This window comes from Sinocyclocheilus rhinocerous, unplaced genomic scaffold, assembly GCF_001515625.1.
Source record: "Sinocyclocheilus rhinocerous isolate Xijiao unplaced genomic scaffold, SAMN03320098_v1.1 scaffold564, whole genome shotgun sequence".
Classification (NCBI taxonomy): domain Eukaryota; kingdom Metazoa; phylum Chordata; class Actinopteri; order Cypriniformes; family Cyprinidae; genus Sinocyclocheilus; species Sinocyclocheilus rhinocerous.
In genome coordinates, this window is record NW_015645070.1 from 1,672,484 (window position 1) to 1,687,664 (window position 15,181).

General features: G+C 35.7%; 1 protein-coding gene and 1 pseudogene across 2 annotated transcripts; one reads left to right on the plus strand and one right to left on the minus strand.

Annotated features, from left to right (window-relative positions):
• The first annotated feature begins 4,016 nt into the window (after positions 1 to 4,016).
• Positions 4,017 to 9,182, plus strand: LOC107705373 (McKusick-Kaufman/Bardet-Biedl syndromes putative chaperonin-like; annotated as a pseudogene).
• Positions 9,183 to 10,525: 1,343 nt separating this feature from the next.
• LOC107705374 (3-oxo-5-alpha-steroid 4-dehydrogenase 2-like) lies at positions 10,526 to 14,526 on the minus strand. 2 transcript variants are annotated; one of them, XM_016508635.1, is made up of 5 exons: positions 14,151 to 14,526; positions 12,514 to 12,677; positions 11,660 to 11,740; positions 11,373 to 11,523; positions 10,526 to 11,199 (listed from the first exon to the last, which is right to left on the minus strand). In XM_016508635.1, the coding sequence occupies exons 1-5, from the start codon at positions 14,435 to 14,437 to the stop codon at positions 11,133 to 11,135; spliced, it is 750 nt and encodes a 249-aa protein (XP_016364121.1). In that variant the 5' UTR covers positions 14,438 to 14,526; the 3' UTR covers positions 10,526 to 11,132. The 2 variants fall into 2 exon arrangements, with proteins under 2 accessions (XP_016364121.1, XP_016364120.1); XM_016508634.1 differs by having other exon boundaries at positions 11,660 to 11,761; positions 14,151 to 14,522.
• Positions 14,527 to 15,181: the final 655 nt, after the last annotated feature.

A 15,181-nucleotide genomic window follows, 5' to 3' on the forward strand; every position in this document is an offset into this window, starting at 1 on the left:
TCAATAATTCATTAAAACGCTTCCTCCAGTGAAAAGGTCCATCCTCTGTTGTCCTCTCACATCAAAATCCACCAACATATTTGTTTAGAATTGTTTGGACAGTTTTTGCTTGTAAACGATGCTTGATATGCACCGTATATTTTTCTCCTGATTCAGACAAGACAACGTTTTCCTTGCAATATTATAGATAGAGGTTTGAAGTTAAAACTTGGACTCTCATTCTGACGGCACCCATTCACTGCAGAGGATCCACTGGTGAGCAAGTGAGGTAATGCAAAATTTCTCCAAATCTATTCCGATGAACAAACAAACCAATCTACTTTGTGGATGGCCTGAGTGTGAGTATATTTTCATTTTTGGGTGTGTTCATCCTTATGTTGTTCCAAACATGTATGGCATTTTATGCAATATAATGCCTTTCATTGTGTGGACAAAAAGTTGTTCCAAAGAAGAAAGAAAGCCATACATGTTTGGAACAACATGAGGATCAACAATCAGAATTTTCAGGTTTTCAACCTTCTTTGGAATCCCTTTCAGCTGGGATAGACTAAAATATTTTAATATCTTAAAAAAATGACACAGGTTTTCTGTGCCGCTAGAACAGTGTGTTTAGCGCCGAAGCAAAGCTGAGAACTGGGCCAGCTGATGGTATTGTTTGCTTCCCCATTTTTAAATGTCTCCCTGTGGTCACAGTGTTGGGCATGACAGTTCCTTTCTCAGGGAGAGCAACATATATAACAGTATCATTATGTGCAGACTGGGAGGGTGAAGTTGGTGAGTGGCGCTCTCCCACAATGAAAAACAGAAAGACGGGAGAGATGATGAGTGAGAAAGACAGAAAGAGAGAAATATGCAGCCAAAGTCTGGCACTAAACGCGGATGTGTGTGATCCACAGCAGCGTCCAGGAACTAGAGTTAAAGCCTTCACTATATGAAACATCAACAAAGAAAGAAACCCGGGGCTTTTTAGCGCTTAATAGAAACATCTGACATGCATTAGCACTGACATTCATTCATCTAGCCTGTGGATGAATAGACAGGGCCGGTCCAGCATCTGTGCTGCTGAGAAACACGGAGGAGACATTCAGCTGGATAGATACATGCATGATTATAAAAACATCCAAACAGGATGCAATGTAAAAGAAGGAGACTGGGGTACGGAAAATATAATGCAACCCCAACATTCTGATGAAATCTGAAAGGTTTTTTGCATGGATTGTAACAAAATGTAGGCTGAACAAGTAATGAGCACAAACGGACAACATGAAAAAGTTGGAGCAATGTTCTGTATACATCTACATATTGAATACATTCAGACAGCTCAATGCTGTTGTACTATCCGAGGCAACTCATTGCTGAAGCGACCACCCCCTCTAGCGTTAGGAAAGTAAAGTACAGGTAGATTTTTTTCAACTGCACGAGATGGTCCTCACTGCAAGATCCAGGGGGCAAGATTGAATCCAAATCCAACTCCTCCCACTTTACATATCCCTAAATATGGGATATGTATCTCCACCCCCTGGATGTGGATGTAACCTCGGCCCCTGGATCTTGGGTACTGCAGTGAGGAGCTACTGAACTGCTCTGAACATCACTTTTGCCTTGATCTTAAGTCTCCATGCATTTTCTTGAGATTCCTTATAAATACAAAGAGGTTTCTGCCACACAAGAAAAAAATCATGCTTTGGGCACTCATAACTATGGCATAGCATGTCATGATTTGAAGTCACAGTAATTACATAAAAGAGATTAAATTAGGATAAAACATCATAAACATGAGAGAAATCATAATTATGACTTAAGTGGAAATTATGAGACAAAAGGTCTAAATTATGAGACAAAAAGTAAAAACAAAAAGATTAGATAAATTTCAAAATTCTGAGATAAAAAGTCATAATCATGACATAAAAGTCAATGTCATAAAAAGTTAAATATCATAATTATGACAGTATATCATGGTTTTGACTTTATTATAACATAAAAGGAATAAAAAGCGATAGTTATAAATATGACAGATGTCATATGACATAAGTCAAAATCATGAAACAAAAAGTAAAAATGCTGAGACAAAAACTTTTTTAAAAAAAAAACATTGATAAAATAAAAAATGATGAGATAAAATGTCATAATAATGACATAAAAGTCAATGTCATAAAAAAAAAAGTCTAAAATTATGACATAAAAAGACGAAAATGGTTGAGTAAAAGTCGAAATTATGATTTACCAAAGCGGAAATGGCCTTGCATATTTAATTTATTCACAATTAAAAACAATGTCAACACAAAATACTACAGCAATGGCCAAGTTTCTACAATCAACTGATAAAATAAATATGTTCACATACCTTGACTACAAATTTAGAAGACGGCATTCTGATGAGACACTGCAAAAATTCAAAGAAAATGCGCTGAACATCCATAAACAAAAATGGTCACAGTTTCCTAACTTTAGAGAAACCCAAAAACGCTTGTTATTGCTGAAAACATGAACATGTTCATATAGTGATGATGAAACCCAAATCCCTAGCGTGAAATACTCACGTGTTCGTGACAGATGCAGTTGGACTGAAGTTGTAGAAAATCAAAATAAAAACACAAAGCAGGAAGGGATGGTAAAATGACGCTCAAAGATTTTCTTATGATATTCCTGGGTTGTATAGATATAATTGACAATATACAATCTATACGTTTAATTAAAACGACTCGACCATAACAATAAAATAGTAATTATGAAAGACGCTTTAATATTTTCTCCCGCCGATGGTTTGAAACTTGCCCTGTCACGTTAGGACCCCGGTGAGTGCAGTTGTCACGGAGACGCAGTCGGATGTAGGACGCTACATACTTTGCCAGACAGCCGCGTTCGTTATTCCAAGTAAATTGCTTAACATCCGTGACAATATATAGCTAAACAAAATTACAGTCACGCATTCAATGTATAATCTTAGCTATTTAAAATCTAATGAGTGTTTTATAGGTTTCTGTTGTTAAATACATTATACCTGGCATGTTTTGGTCAGCACATGAGAGCATGTGTAAGACAATCTGCTTTGCTTTTACCGTTAGGTTTTAAGTTTCTAATGTTTTTCTTTCTTATATGTTTAGTTAGTTTAACAATAAGATGAACTTTGGGGTATGTGACGTTACGAGACTCGTATGCTACATTTTACACGTTTCTTCACGTCTTATAAGATATTGCGTTTGGTTTGAATAGATATCAGCATAGATTCTTCATATGATTGCAGTAATGCTAACAAGTCATTTTAATGGGTAGTTGACCTAAAGTATTTGCGAAGTGGCATGCTAAACTTTAAAACAACGTTTTACTAATTGTTTTACTATTATTATGCATGCCGTTTTCATGACCTTGGCTACATAGAATATTTACGTTAACGTTACACTTTTAAAATTGTATTTGTCACGCCACAGGGTCATTGAAAATGAACTAGTGAAGGCAAAAAAAAAAAAAAACAAGTAAAAAAAAATGCATGGTAACCGGTTAGAGGACCTACGATATAGTCTTTCCTTTAAGCATTTCTGTAAATTTAAAATCTTGATGTTGATTTAAAAAAATAGATTATGTTGTTATGCTTCCCTAATATTGAGCAATCAATAAAATCATCTATAATATTGTACTATTAAACATTATCTATTCGTTTCTGGTTATTGAAAAGTAACTGACCTATATCGTTAACCATCAGTAAATTTCTCTGAATGAAACCACAGTACAGGTGCATCTCAATAAATTAGAATGTCGTGGAAAAGTTAATTTATTTCAGTAATTCAACTCAAATTGTGAAACTCGTGTATTAAATAAATTCAGTGCACACAGACTGAAGTAGTTTAAGTCTTTGGTACTTTTAATTGTGATGATTTTGGCTCACATTTAACAAAAACCCACCAACTCACAGTCTGTGTGTATTGAATTTATTTAATACATGAGTTTCACAATTTGAGTTGAATTACTGAAATAAATGAACTTTTCCATGACATTCTAATTTATTGAGATGCACCTGTATGTCTCACATTTGTAAGAAGAAGCCTGCTGTGTGCACAGATGAACCACTTTCCAACAGTAGCATCTGCCAAAAGATGGCTCTGTTGAGAAATATACTCAGTACAGCCTACGGACCTACTGGCAGACTGAAACAAATGCACAACAATGTTGGAGGCCACGTCTTGACAACTTCAACCTCTACAGCCCTGCTCAAGCGAGTGGATATGTCTGAGCCGCTTCTCAAAATGATCTCAACTGCTGTTCAACATCACACCACACGGTACAGTGACTCTGGGCTGTTTATGGGGATTTTGATGCTTAGACTTATTGAAAATACTCAAAAATATAACCTCAGAACAGCTGCAGCAGCCAAGGTATACAAACACATTGTGGAAGAATGCAACACGTATCTTAAAGGAGACTCTTGTGGTTGTAAGGTGCCAGTAGACTTGACCAGCTGTGATTCACTCATTGCACTGGCATGATCACCAGCAAACCAGCCTGTATGTTGAATAGCAAGAAAACGCAGCATATCAGTTCACTGATCGCACAGGCCTTCTTGTATTCCACCCCTTGCAACTCTTCCGGTGTGACCTGCTTTGGAAGGACAGTCACCATCGGCATTGAGGGCCAATCTGTGAGCGATTGTAATTCTGTAATTCTTCTGTTTTCCCAGGACTGCTGGTGGATGTCCCTGAGATGCTTCAGACTGTGGATCTTAAGAGACTGGGATCTGGTCCATTTAAGGTAGTGGTTTTCAACGTATCACTGTCAGGTGATATTTCTGATCTTGAAGATGTGGTTTTAGAGATCCATAGGGAAGTGGACCCAGAGCGTGATCTCCTTCAGCAGCTCCTGAAGCTTGGGGAACAAGTTGTTAAGGACAAAGTGAGATTATTTGCTTGCCAAAAAGTAGTACATCCTATTCTGCATCACTACTTGAGGAAACATGGAGTGGCCGTGATAGAGAGGCTTGGACTTGCTCTGATCGAACCATTTGTCCAGATAACAGGTAAATGTTTAACAACAGTAAGGAATATTTATAAAATTGAACATGAATTTATTGCCGTTATATGGAGTTTAACATAGGTTTAACAGCAAAAACTTTTTTTGTAAATAAAAATATTGAATGAAAAATAAAAGAATTTAAGAAAATACATAATACACATTTTAAATACAGCGGGTAAAATAAGTATTGAACACATCACCATTTTTCTCAGTAAATATATTTCTAAAGGTGCTGTTGACATGAAATTTTCACCAATGTCGGAAACAACCCAAGTAACCCATACATACAAAGAAAACAATACATATAAGTTCAGAAATTAAGTTCTGTGTAATAAAATGGAATGACCCAGGGAATGGAATGACATGGGGGAAAGTATTGAACTTCTGAAATGTATTTAATACTTACTTTGTACAAAAACCTTTGTTGGTACTGACAGCATCAAGATGCATCCTGTATGGAGAAACTAGTCGCATGCATTGCTCAGGTGTGATTTTGGCCCATTCTTCCACACAAACAGTCTTCAAATCTTGAAGGTTCTGTGGGCCTCTTCTATGAACTCTAATCTTTAGTTCTTTCCATAGATTTTCTATTGGATTCATGTCAGGTGATTGGCTGGGCCGTTCTAGCAGCTTTACTTTCTTTCTTTGAAAGTTTCCTTGGCTGTGTTTGGGAACATTGTTTCACTGGAATGCCCTCATCGACACCTTTGTATAGGCCATCAGTTGGGACTAAACCAACTAATATTAATTTCCACTGACAAGGGGCAGCATTGCTTTCTAATTAGGCTACTGATAGATTTCAGCTGGTGTCTTGGCTTTCCATGCCTTTTTGCACCTCACTTTCTTCATGTGTTCAATACTTTTTCCCTGTGTCATTCTACTTTATTACACAGAACTTAATTTCTGAACTTATTTGTATTGTTTTCTTTGTATGTATGGATTATTCGGATTGATACCGACATCTGATGAAAATTTCATGTCAACAGCACCTTTAGAAATATATTTACTGAGAAAAATGGTGATGCGTTCAATACTTATTTTACCCGCTGTATGTAATTAAAAAAGACATTTAAATTCTATGTTTTAAACTATATTTATAATATGTAATAATAATAACAATAATAACAGTAGAATTTCAACATTTTATACATAAAAATGCAATTATTTTTGTCAGGGAAAATGCTGGCAGGAAAAATCTAAACTACAAAAAAAAAAATGAAATTGCGTACACAGTTCTTTTTTATTTATTTTTTAATTATTACTTTTTCAGTTAGGACTAATTAAATTGTCAAATCAAAAGTGATAGTAAAAAACTAAAAACATTTAAAGTGTTGCAAAGGATTCCTATTTCAAATAAATGCTTTTTTTCTTTCTTTTTTTAAGTGTTTTACGAGTTTCAACACTGATAAGAAATGTTAAAATTAAAAAAAAAAAGTTACAATTTTAAAAAGAAGCAGCAAATCAGCATATTAGAATGATTTCTGAAGGATGATGTGACACTGAAGACTGGAGTAATGATGCTGAAAAGCTTTGCCATCAAAGGAATAAATAACATTTAAAATATTTTTAAATTGTAATGCTATTTCACAATATTACTGTTTTACTGTGTTTTTGTTGACCCCAAATATTTGAATGGTATGTATGTATCTCATTTGTAAGTCGCTTTGGATAAAAGCGTCTGCTAAATGTTAATGTAATGTATAATGTATGCATGTACTTATGATTGTTATTTATTTAAAGCCATGCCTTTTTTGATTAATATGTAACATCATAATAATATATAACAGCATAGATACAATAGTATTGAAAGACATGGCAGGCTACATTCATAGAGATTTCATTTTGGCTCTGTGTTTAATATTTCAGGTGCTCAGGCTGTTGCTTCTCTTTACTCTTCAGTCCCGGCGGAAGCTTACGGGATTGTTAAAGGATTCTGTTTCCAGTCATGTGGATCCAGAGTGCTGCTCCAGCTCCTTCCTTCTAAAGATGCTGCTGTTAGCACCATGGTTCTCTGCCACAGAAATGAAACTATGCTGGAAGAACTGAAGGTTTGTTAAATGTTAAATTAAAGATGGTTATGTGTTAATTTACTCATTTTAATTATTTTCATTTAAATGCACCAATATAATAGTCTATATACTGATTAATTCAAATTATCATCAAAAATCATTTGAAATAATTCACCAAAATGAAGCTTACCAACTCTAATGGCATTTTGCTGCTAAAGTTTAAAACATCTGTCTTAGCTGTATTTAAAAACATCTGTTTTAATGCTTTTATACTCTGAGTCATGAGACAAGGAAGAATCTAGACTAATGATACAGTCTTTAGGAAACTTAATGGCCAAATAAAAGCTGCATTAAAATCATCGGAATATTTACAATGCTTACTTTTATATAGACAGTAAAATCAGCACAGATAACTCGTGAATGTGCAATGTATTGCCCCGCTTTATTAATAATTCCTGATTGTGCTGTCTTCGCACTCATTCTGTTGAGTTTATTTTGGGTGCATACTTCCTTCTCTGTTAGTTCTCCAAACTATTTATTTTGTTTCTTGTATTTTTGTTCCAATTTTCTGAATGACTTTTTCCAGATTTACTGGATTCCATTTCTTCATTCAAATTTACTGCATAAATTCTCTCTTTTACTTCTCTCATATGATGAACATTTGTTCCATTTGTTGGACAGATGACATGCCAAAGAGCAGAACATGTGTTGCGACTGACTCTGAGGGAGCCCTACGCCCTGCTTGGAGGAGGCTGCACAGAGACGCTGCTGGCCACCCACATCAAACACATGGTATTCTATTCCACTGAGTTAAACATCCCATTCAGTTGTATTTCTACAGTATTGATTATACTGTAAAGTTCCACTTGTCAGAATTTTATGAAAAGATTCATGCATTATGCATTCCTTTTTCAGAGGTATTAACTGTGAAATTTATTTTCAAGGCTTGCCAAGTGCCACATTTCTACCTGACTAGACTTTTAAACCTTTCTAGTTTGATTTTTTTTTTTTTTTTTTGATACCTCACAGCTTTTGTTGGATCATCCCCAATTTTGTGATAAATAATTTTGATCAAAAAAGTGTGCTGTGCACATCCAAAATCCAAAAACAACAATACACAACAGATGTCCGCACACTGAAATTAAAGCTCTAGAAATCTTTATTACAACCAAGCGTGAACATTTTATCCAGTTAAGCCTTCATAACTGGTCAAACGTTGCTCTTGGTTGGAATTTAAAAAAAAATTAGTGTGCAGACATTTACTGTTTTTCCTTTTTTTATTATTATTAATTTTAAATCATTTTGAGGCCATATTAGTCAAAGGTTATTTAAAAATTGTATATGGTTTAATGAATCTTAATCGCAATAATTGGCTCAGATTATATTCAGACCAGCCCTCACAAAATTAAACTTATTTCAATTAATGTTGTTTAACATTTATTAATTAGTGGCAAATCTGCTCAAACCTATTTAAAATGACTATTAGGGGAGCTATGACCAAACAAATCATCTCAACATTAAAATGCACATGCCATTGGTGTACCTGTAATTTCTGCTATATTAAATTTTTTTGTCACTTACTTCACAGAATCAGTCCAAAGCCGCAACAACACCTGCAGCTCTGTGCGTCTCTCAGTCTGAGTTCCTCATGGCAGTTGAGGCATTCTGCAACTCCCTGCAATCTGTGGCTCTTTCCTTAGAGCATGATGGACAGGACTGTCTCATTGACCTGACATATGCTCATCGCTGGGTCACAGATATATACTCGAAAACCTGTGGCTGTGGCCTGGTGGAGGACAGATCCAACCTGGAGAAGACCCTTCTAAATACAGTTTACCACACTTTCTCTCCTGTTTCCCTGGAAAACACTGACAATCAGCCCAGAATATTACATTCATTTTCTGCCAAGCTCAATGCTTTGAATGTGGCGGTCGAGATGGCTAATTTTGTTCTTGATGTAAAATATATAATTAAGGATATCAATTGAATTTTGATGAATGAAGAGCTGTGCATTGAATAAAGCTTGTAGGTTTGATGTATTTTATAATCAAATGTTTTTCTAAGACTTTTTCTTCAATATAACTCAATGTGGCAACATACATGTTAAATATTACTGACATTAAACTACCAAAACCAAAATATGAGGAACACAGAGAGTTGCAGACTGTCTCATTTCTTATATGATGCTGCAAGAGTCTCAGTTAACTGCACTTTTTGCAAATATGCAAGCAGAAAAATCTGTCGTCATAAGGACAGGTTTTAAATTAAGCAAAATAAAGTTTAAAGGTTTTGGTAGGTACATTTTCTCAGTTCACCTGAATTTGACATGTATGACAAAAAGTTTAATTTTGGACCCTGCCTGAGTCATCTTCATTGTGCCATGTGCCTTTGAGAAAGGAACACATCTCCAGGTAGCTCCGAGGCTAATGTTTCTGGTAAGGATAAAAACATCTGCTAAATTACCACATAGAAGTATCTACTCTGAAGGAAATTATCTATTGTAAGAAAGAACAACGGGTGTGTATTTTGTAGATAGAGTTCTCCACACTAGGTGTAGTCCTTAATCCTTCCAGTATGTTAACATTCCTGCTGTTAATTTGGCTATTAAAGTATATTTAAGCTCCATCAGTCAAATGTTCGGTTCACTTCAAATGCACTTGCTATCAGTTCACTCAGTAATTTTACGTTCATTACAAATCAAACGTGTCTCGGGACTGACGCCTGTTTCACACATACTCCGTCTGCGTTACGTATGCGGTGCAGAAGCAGCACAGACTCATTGTGCTTTCACACAGGACGCGACTGCAGTCCACTCCTGATCCGCGGCTGTTTACCACAAGCACAACATTTATTCATTATTTTGATTTCAAATCCAAACGTAGTTAGCCTATACTGAAAGTGTTTTTTCAGCATTGTGATCCTCTTTTATCACAGTACAGTTACACAATCTTTCAGACATATTCACGTTTAAACTCAATTAATATAAACAGCGTATTAAATGCATTTGGCTTTTAGATGTGTATATTAAATTCAGCCTACTGCTGCCTTCTGATGCGCTTCTGGTGTGGGTTGGCACGGCGTGGAGGACGTAACAAAACCTCTTCGGAGCCGTAATGCGCCGCAGACGTGTGCAGTGTAAATAAGGGGTCAAACAGGCGTGACCTCTTCTGACGGATTCAGTTTCGTGAGTGAATCACTCAGACAGGTTTTATGAACCGTTTCCACTGATTCAAATCAAAAAACGACCCGTTCACAAATCGGAAATCAACGGTTTTTATAGGAATTAGACACAAATTTGTCCACGATGGAGGCCTAAGGAGTGAGGTAAATGTCTTTGCACGCTGTGAATTCCTCCAAATGTTTTCGCCTTTTATGATGCCATTGACGGCAATGGTACAGCTCTTTCTGCTTGTTTACAGTTTTTGATAGTGCACTTTCTGATGGCACCGGCTTTGTTTTTCACAAACTTTGCTTCTCCAAAAAGTCTACCGACACACTTTTATGCCTTATGAAACAAAATTTTAATTTTCTATTCTTCTTTCCTTGATGAAAAGGATTATCTTAAAACCAATTTCTTAAATCATTTTTTTTACTTAAAATATGAAGTGAAATACTGCATTGTTAGCATCACCACAATTAAATAGCAAATTTCTGATTAGGCTATTTTTACTGTTAAGCAAACAGATAATCCCAACCCCACCATGTTGTGACAAACTAGTTAAAATGCTCATGTTGTAACAGCACCACATAGTCACACAATGTTTACACCTTTTGGACAAATAAGCCTACTTATAGTTCTGTCTGCATATTAAGCTGCAATACGAGAAAATATTTAAAAATTACACACAGTTACACACAAATTCACTAACAACTGCAATAACATACTGTACAAATGATAAAAAAGACTAAGTTGTAGTAAAGTGTTCTGTTGTGATTAATCCATTATCATACAGAATGTCAAAACCATTATGCTCAAGACATAAATTGTAGAACCTTTCCTGCAGCATGCTAAATCAGGTAATGAAAACAAACCAAAAGTACAGGTGTAAATCGTAGCAACTGAGAAGTTGAATTCTTTCCTCCTATCAGAACAAAACTCCATTTATCTGTCATGGCTCTTTAGAAGATGAAGGGTATGAGAGATCTTCTTGATCTGGGGAAATCTTCGAACTTCTCATTATAGAACCTGGAAAACATTAGAGAAACCACATCTATTTTTCTAACACTTTTTTTAGTGCATCACTGCATTGTACTCTCAAAACCCAGTTTACTGAATTAATGATATACCAGATGAAAAATGATGTAAGTAATTTTCTAATTTATAAGTAATATTAATTTTACAAGGTGTTTTTAGTTTACCTGTGATGGTGATAGGCTCTCGGGCCTATGAAGCAAATTGTGAAAAAAGCAAAGGCAAATGTGGGTAAAGACCAGGTAGCAACAGCGTAGCCCAGCCACTCTACAATCTCCCCAAAAAAATTAGCTCCAGACACATACTCAAACAAACCACCTGCAGTTTAAACAAACACATAAATCAGCTTAGCATTTATTCAGTCCAGCTAATTGCAGTTTGCTTACAGAGACTGAGATAAATACAATAAATGATGAGTGCTGCTAACATTAAAAAGACCCTGAAATATCTCTACCTCTCGGGATTTTATAGGAAATTTCTCCAGGTTTTCTCAGGCTGCGAAGAATGTGGTCACTGTGAATATTGATTCCCATTCCTATGAAAAATATTATCAGACCTAGAAAAATATTTTTAAAATCATTATATAAACATGTACAACTTTATATTAAGCAAGTCCTCTAAAGAAATTTGCTCCAAACGATAAGCTCCAATACTCTACACTTTTGAAAATAAAGATTTAGGCTATTTTTAAGAACTGTTCACTGTAAGGTTCCAAATGTTAAAGTTCCAAAAATGATTCTATGAAGTTGCTGCAAAAAAAAAACTTTTGGAACCTTTATTTAAGTGCAGCTATTCGGCATTAACATGCTAATTTTTTTAATTGAATAAATTCTAAAATATATAAGAAAGGTTGAGCAAAATTCTGAATTTAAGAATTATCTCCTTTTCAATTCACAAGTTGGACTTTGAAATGAACTGTTCAACAAATTTAATTAATTTCATTAGTCCAACAAAAGATTTTTATTCAGTATATGCATATTTATTACCTATGTAGAATTCCCTATGTAGAATTTTATCTCGGTTTGATTCAATATATTTCTCTTTGATGGTAGTAAAAAGGTCAGTACTGTTATAACAATTAATACAGCCATACTAACAGATTTTATAAGATAAACAGCAGTAGTTCATACTAAAGTATGAATATATCTGTTCATATCCTGTATGAATTTCTTTGACTGTACCTTCCATTTATTTCTACTTAAACACAAATTCAATTGACAATTAAACACCTCAATTTAAATGCTCAATTCAATTTTGAATAGCACACAACCCTGAATTATACGAATTCTTTCAGTAAACAAGTTTTACCGGCTAGTAAACAGGCCTCAGAAAACCATGTATTGTGATATGTAGCACAGTGCAGCAGATAGTGTGCCTGCAGGAAGCCATTAATAGAGCAAAACACCATCCCTAACAGCATGATGTTAAGCGGATACGGCCGCCCGTTGGTCAGCAGGGAGTAGATGCAGCTCCTGGAAACCAGAATGTTGATACATATCAAATACCATCTCTTGGTCATCTGCCCACAGTACATTACACTTCCACTGTTATTAGGCCTACTGTATGTGTCTTTGTAATTCAACACCTGTTCCCAAACCTGCTGTGTTTTGTCCAGATCATGCTTCTGTTGAATTATTCAAACATTTCTCACTTTATTCACCTGCTTCTGGCCCGGTTATGTGTAATTACTCAACTGAAATATGAATAAAATTCTGCTGTTACATTTCTGCAGCCTTGATTATTTGTCAGCACAGCAGGATTGTCTAAAGAAACAGGAATCTAGAACATTCCACCCAGTGTGTTCCCTTTTGTCTTCGGATTAAGGGTATTTTTTTTCCTCATTTGTTCTGGGTGAGCTAGGTAACACATCCAGGTTTGTGAAATGGCGTAGCTGAACTTGGGTTCACTGCATACTAAATAAACAAGCACTGTAAATGGCAGTGTTGGGCAGTAACTAGTTACTGTAATAATATTACTTTTTGCAGTAACTAGTAGTGTAACTAATTACTAATACGATTTCAGTAATAATATTACAGTTACCATCCATAAAACAGCTTAGTTACTTTTGATGTCTCAACCCTGATTTAAAATCCAACAATCAAATAATTCTAAGATTTATTTTCATAATTTTCACGACTCGCACATGCATGTGATGTCCCCAGTGCAGCAGGCAAGCTTGGAATATGGAATATGGAAGCTTACATTCAGCAGATAGAAATATTAATGCATTATATTGACTTTGTCAGGAAAAAAGATGATCTGAACACTGTTGTGTAAGTTGTGGCTATAATGTTATATTACTATAATGAAAAATATTTTTGGAAAATTAAACAGCTTCTTACAAACTTATGTGATTTGATAAAATACATAATGAAGTATAATCGTATATGGGTAACAGAGAAATTACAATTAGCTTCAAGCTACACATGACAATTAATGAGATTAATATAACACTTCTACTTGAATGTCACTATCAATCACTATTGAGTGTTTGTAATAACTTCTGACTGCGATCCAATGGATTTTGGTCAAATGATGAGGCAGAAATGTGTTGTTAGTAACATTCTAGAGGAATTTTATGTCAAAGATACACAGTAACAATTTCTGTGGGGCGTGAAGAAAAAGTTATAGTGTAACTAATTACTGTTGCCAGAAAGTAATAAGTAAAGTAACAATATTACTTTTGAAAGGAGTAACTAGTAATGAGTAATATATTACATTCTTTGAGTAACTAGCCCAACACTGGTAAATGGTAACAAAAATGCTGTGATATCATGCCATGTCATTATAAAGTGGCTATGATCCACTTTCTCTGGCCGATCTGCATTTTATACTAGTGATCTTTCATTTTAAGATGTTAAATTACCATATTATTAAGTGTTTAATAACAATTTGAATTATTCTTCAGCCCCACCAACAATCTTCCCATCATTCACACGACTTACCTCTGGAAGTAGTGCAGGCAGAAGGTCCAGAGCATCAGGTTTCTCCCAGTGCCATTGTTTCCATCCGTGGTCAGCATCAAAATCAGGGGCACCAGCAGAGCGGGAAGCTCCTGGAGGAACCAGGCGAGCCTTGCAGGCACCATCATGGAGCTGCCCGAGGTGTCCACGTAGCGGCCATAGGCAGCGTGAGACTTCATTAGACATATAAAGTGCATTACCCCACCCAAGATCATCGCCACGCTCAGGCCCTGCACGAGGAGCTCCTGGCAATGCATGGAGGTCGACATTCTGTCCAGTTCCAGACCAGGTTTGGGTGAGTCTAATGCTGTATCTCCCCTTTTAACCCCTCACCAGAGTTCTGCAAACACAGCGCCTATAGAGCAGCTCCTCCCCAAAAGCAGAGGGAGAGCCGAATCCTGTGCTACAGCTTGCACCCTTCTGAAATGTGAGAATGCCTTTTTCAAAGAGATTTCCCTTTTGACATATTGAGATTTTTTTTTCCACTAATGCACTGGTGGGGAGCATCAGCTTTCATATGACAAATTGGTCTAAAAACACAAGCATGTCTGTTTTTTGTGCAACTCGGCGAGCCTTGGCTTTTTTTGGCCACCTAAGGAGCGTGCTGATGTTTACCTGCTTCATTCTGTGAATTAATGTTTGGAAAGGTGAACAGAGAAATTAGTTTCTCAGTATTTTACAAGAGCAGTAATCCAGTCTGTCTTTCTTTCATCAACCTGTTTACACAAATCGAAGCATGAGAAAATAGGAGAAAGGGCTAATTCTTTTGAGTATCATCATATTTCCGGAAGGCAAATGGGTGGTTTTTTTCTTTTATGCTTGTTTTGGCACAAATATTAATACTTTTCTAAAGGAAATCTCCTCTCAGACTGTAAAAATAAAGATATTTCAGGCACCGTTTGGGTTTCCTTACATTTCCACACTGGCAGAACCATTTGGGGAAACTTTAGGCACATTTTGAAGGTTCCTCAAATGTGCACTAAAGGAACTTCACAGTTAAATATCTTTAATTA